Here is a 4549-nt window from a genome sequence, read left to right as displayed (position 1 = left end):
TTTTCTCGTCGGGAAAGTGATTTCCGCACCAAGGGCAGCGCGGGTTTTTTTTGTGACCGCACCGCACCGACCGAACGAGACCTACAATTTGAAAGTACTTTAAATGGAGCCATTTGCTTGGCGAGTCTTTTTTTTCTATTTTCGATGCGAAACTTTTCGAAACCAGTTGACCACCCGACCGTAGTCTCAAGGGAAGGTTGGGCCATGTGTCTACTTTGCATTCCATTGGCACCAAAAAACGGTTAACTTTGCTTGGGTTCTTGAAGAACGTTTCCAATCGTATTTATGCGACACAATGTTCTTAGCCAAGGCATATTTCTTCGACGGTCCAAACCAGTGCTAATCCGACAAAGAAATATTAGAGATATTACGAAAGCATAAAATACTTAAAAAATGTCACAATTTCGCTAAACCTTGTCGCCCGAGATTTTGCAGATGAAATAGGTTAGAGTTTTATCATTGAAATTTTTTATTTCAAATGTATCAATAATTTGTTATTACAATTCGGTACAATGCTTATCGAAGCCTATACTGTAGAAAAACTAACAGAAGGTGTTCGCCACGATAATATCGCATTCAAAATTCTTATCACTCTGAATAGTTCACAACCGAGTAAGTGAGAAATAATTTATCGCCGTAGCGTCGCTGGTTCGCGGTCGAGGTTTTCCATTTCGACCTCAATGTCCCTAGACCAAAGCTCAGTTTCTCTCCGACGACCTTGAGCGACGAGGCGCGCACCGACCGCGAAACAATAATCGCTGCGGGTGATAATGGTTTCGCTTTTCATGATGCACACCGTTGCGTGAAAAACTAAAACGGAAAACCAGCAACACCCCTCACACAACGGAGACCACCATCGGTTATGACCACTTCGTCCACTACGAGCAAACCTCACTAACGGGTTCGGCTCTTCTCTTGGACGCTTCGAGGGAAAGATTTTTCTTCAATGAAAAACCGCGCGCGCGATGAAATGCTCATTCATAAATCCCAACGACCACCTGTAACATCGGTGGGGCACCCCACCCAGTGCTTCCTCTACCAACCCACCAGCCTCACGGCCACTACCAACGAGAAGGAACGTGACGAGAATTAATTTGTTCTACTCAGTGAGAACGCCACGCTTCGGGGCTTTTAAGATCAAGCTCAGTGTTTGGCGGGAAAACATCACGTGCCGAGAGAGAACCAAAAATTGAGGCTCTCCGTTACTGCTGACTGAGATGCGAAACCTGCTGACATCGACAATTGAAGGGAAATCACACAGGACACCTTCCAGCATTTTACTGTTGCGAAGCGCATGAGCGCGAGTGTCGGAAAATTGGTCGGTCTGTGACCGAAACGGCTTCAGTCGGCGACGGAACAGCGTGGGCGACAGAGTTCTGCTGACTCCGGAGAACTCCGGGTTCCTGTTCCAGTGATAGTGAGGGCGATAGAGAGAGGAACTGAGAGAGATAGCATTCACATGGAAAAGGAGTTTTCTTCGCTCGATGGTGCTGTGTGTAGAGGTTGAAACACTTTGACCTTGTTTTGGTTATTTTGCAGCATAAACTTCAACCAGGAAAGTGTGTGGTGGTAGTGGCAGGTGCAGTTTTCTTTGGGGATATTACAGTTTTCCGCATCAAATATCAGATCTAGTGCTTTGGAACACTTAGGCAATATCGATACTGTTTGTGATTAAAACTCACTGAAGTCTAAAAATAAATCGTAACAGGTAACATGGTGGAATGTTATGGTGCGAAAAATAAATCCAATTACTACCCTGGGGTGGTAATGGTGAGCACCGGACTAGTTATCACCGGACCGGAACGGGTCATTAAAGAGCGGCAGTAAAAAGGGGTAGTTCATTAAACTATTTCGTCCATCGTGAACGTATCAGCTGACGATGTCGATGATTAAATGCTGTTTCGAGCCGCTGGAAATGCCGGAGTTCCTGGACTCCTTCGTAAAGAAATGCACCGAAGGCTGTAAGTTGAATGTCACGTTACATAATTTTCAATAAGCTAAGTACTTTCTTCCTTCTTCCTGTCCTGTCCACCCAAATCAAGAAACAAACCTAACCAGTCCTCTATCATCCTTAACCCTAAAAAGAATACTATCATCTAGTCATTATCAAACTGAAAAACAAACCTAAGAATCGATTAACGCAATTTATCCTTCTCACTCAGCAAAGTCACTTAAACAATTAATAAATTATTTAATAATTAAACAAAAACAAAAACTAAAATAAACAAAACAAACCAAAATTAAATGCTTTTCGATAAACAAAATCTTTTAAGATACACTATCCTTTATACTCTTATTTTTAGATATATTTTATCCTTTATACTTATTTTAATTTAGGTTATTTTATTTCTCATTCTTATTTACCTATTCATTCAATTTTTTGTTCTTATTATTTATTTAACTAAATAAAAACACCTAAATTAAGGCATGCAATAATACTTTTGGATTTGATGAAGTGGAGGCAGAAGCGGGCAAAATCAGATATTTTTGGGAAAAATCCCAAATTCGTAGTGGAAAATCCCTCTGTAGGGTTATGGATTTTCACCACAAAATATCTAGATCGACCTAAACTAGACCCCACTGGAATCAATCTAAATAGACTATTAAGATAGAAATAAGTTAGAGTTAATAGTAGTTAGTCTAGTATATAAGGGAGATAAATGACAAGCTATTGCAGGTCAAAGTCCCTAAAAGTCATCAAACAACAACCAGTTTACGTCTCTCGGAAAGGCCAGGGCTTCAAACACCCAGGAACCCTGATTGACAACTGGTAGTTGAATGAAATCAAATTTAAAAAGAGACGAATGCTAGGCTATTACAGCTCAAAGGCTCTTTAATAAAAAAGAAAAAAAAAAAAACGTTACATAATTTAGACTGTTTTATGATGTTATGTCCTTGGAGAAGCGTAATATGGAGAACTTGTTAAATGATGGTATTTTGGAGATTTGGCCCCGTGTGAGATTGAGAGATTGCGTCGACCGGGACTCGATATGGGCCGGTATTCGGTGGAAAAATTCCTTAAAGCTTCTCGGTCTTCTTCTCGGTCCCGTATTGTTAGTCCTTTGCCAGGGCCAGCGCCCTCGTCGCGTTTTTTTTAACTCAAACTAAAATCAAAATAAAATCGAACTAAAATCAAACTAAAATCAAATAAAAAAATTCAATCAAAATCACAAACGAAATGAAAATCAAAAAGTAAACATTTAGAGTTGTCAAGCAACCCTGGAATACCAAAACAAACGCCGTGACGTCTCCTGTCAAACTGTGGACCGTTTTTTTCTCTCAAACTCAACTTTGTTTTGCCCATTCGTCATCGCCTCCGAAAAGGAAAGCGAAGGCCGGAGGGTAAATTAGCTGATAAAAACTGGAACAAATGTTGGAACCCTTATCCAACAATGCTACTTTATCTCGTTGTGTAGTACAGTGTGTTCAGTGTGTAGTGTAGCTTGTTGCTGTCCTTCTAAACCTAACTAAAACTCTCTCCTATCGAAGATGCTAGGTAAAAGTTGAAGGCTGCATTTTTTCGGTTGACGAAGCAATCGGTCGCACGGAGTTGGAGAAGAAAATTAATTCGTAACTTGTTTGCAGGTTGTTGCGGCTGCTGTTCTGCCCTGCGGCCCCGTTACAAACGGCTGGTGGACAATATCTTTCCGGCGAATCCGGAAGATGGGCTGGTGAAGTCGAACATGGAGAAGCTCACCTTCTACTCGCTCCGCTCGCCGGAAAAGCTCGACCGCATCGGCGAGTACCTGTACCAGCGGGCCTCGAAGGACATTTACCGGAAGCGCTACAAGTTCGTCGAGATCGCGATGGAGGCGATGGATCTGCTGCTGATGGCTTGCCACGCGCAGATACTGAACCTGTTCGTCGAATCGTTCTTGCGCATGGTGCAGAAGCTGCTCGAGGACACTAACCCGACGCTGCAGATAATGGCCACGAACTCGTTCGTTCGGTTTGCCAACATCGAAGAGGACACTCCGTCCTATCACCGGCGGTACGACTTTTTCATCTCCAAGTTTTCCTCCATGTGTTACGGCAACAACGACGACGAGGAGCTACGCGACAGCATCCGAATGGCGGGCATCAAGGGTTTGCAGGGTGTGATCCGGAAGACGGTTTCGGACGATCTGGTGGCAAACATCTGGGAGAAGCAGCACATGGAGAAGATCGTCCCCTCGCTGCTGTTCAACATGCAGTCCGGCCCGTCCAAGTCGACGGATGCCGAAGCGACCCCTTCGACGCCGCCACTGTTGGCCGAAGCCGTGCTGCGTGAGCTCGTGAGCCGTGCCTCGTTCGGACATATCAAATCGGTCCTGAAGCCGCTCTTGACGCATCTGGACCATCACAAGCTGTGGGTGCCGAATCGGTTCGCCATCGACACGTTCCGCATCGTTATGATCTCGATTCAGCCGCAGTATTCGTACACCGTCGTCGAGACGCTCATGTCGCATCTCGATCAAAACCTAACCTCGTCGCCCAAAACGCGCACCTCGTTGGCGGTGGTCCTCTCGAAGATTATTGCCATCGCGGCGGGCGAGAGCGTCGGTCCGTC

General features: G+C 44.3%; 1 protein-coding gene across 1 annotated transcript; it reads left to right on the top strand.

Annotated features, from left to right (window-relative positions):
* Positions 1-1825: 1825 nt before the first annotated feature.
* On the top strand, positions 1826-4542 carry LOC128276593 (protein EFR3 homolog cmp44E-like; the record flags this gene model as incomplete). The annotated part of the gene is made up of 2 exons (XM_053015050.1): positions 1826-1961; positions 3586-4542. Coding segments are annotated over exons 1-2 (1039 nt in total), but the record flags the coding sequence as incomplete, so codon positions are not given.
* Positions 4543-4549: the final 7 nt, after the last annotated feature.

Source organism: Anopheles cruzii, unplaced genomic scaffold (assembly GCF_943734635.1).
Source record: "Anopheles cruzii unplaced genomic scaffold, idAnoCruzAS_RS32_06 scaffold01683_ctg1, whole genome shotgun sequence".
NCBI classification, from domain to species: domain Eukaryota; kingdom Metazoa; phylum Arthropoda; class Insecta; order Diptera; family Culicidae; genus Anopheles; species Anopheles cruzii.
This window is presented reverse-complemented; position numbering and strand designations above follow the sequence as displayed.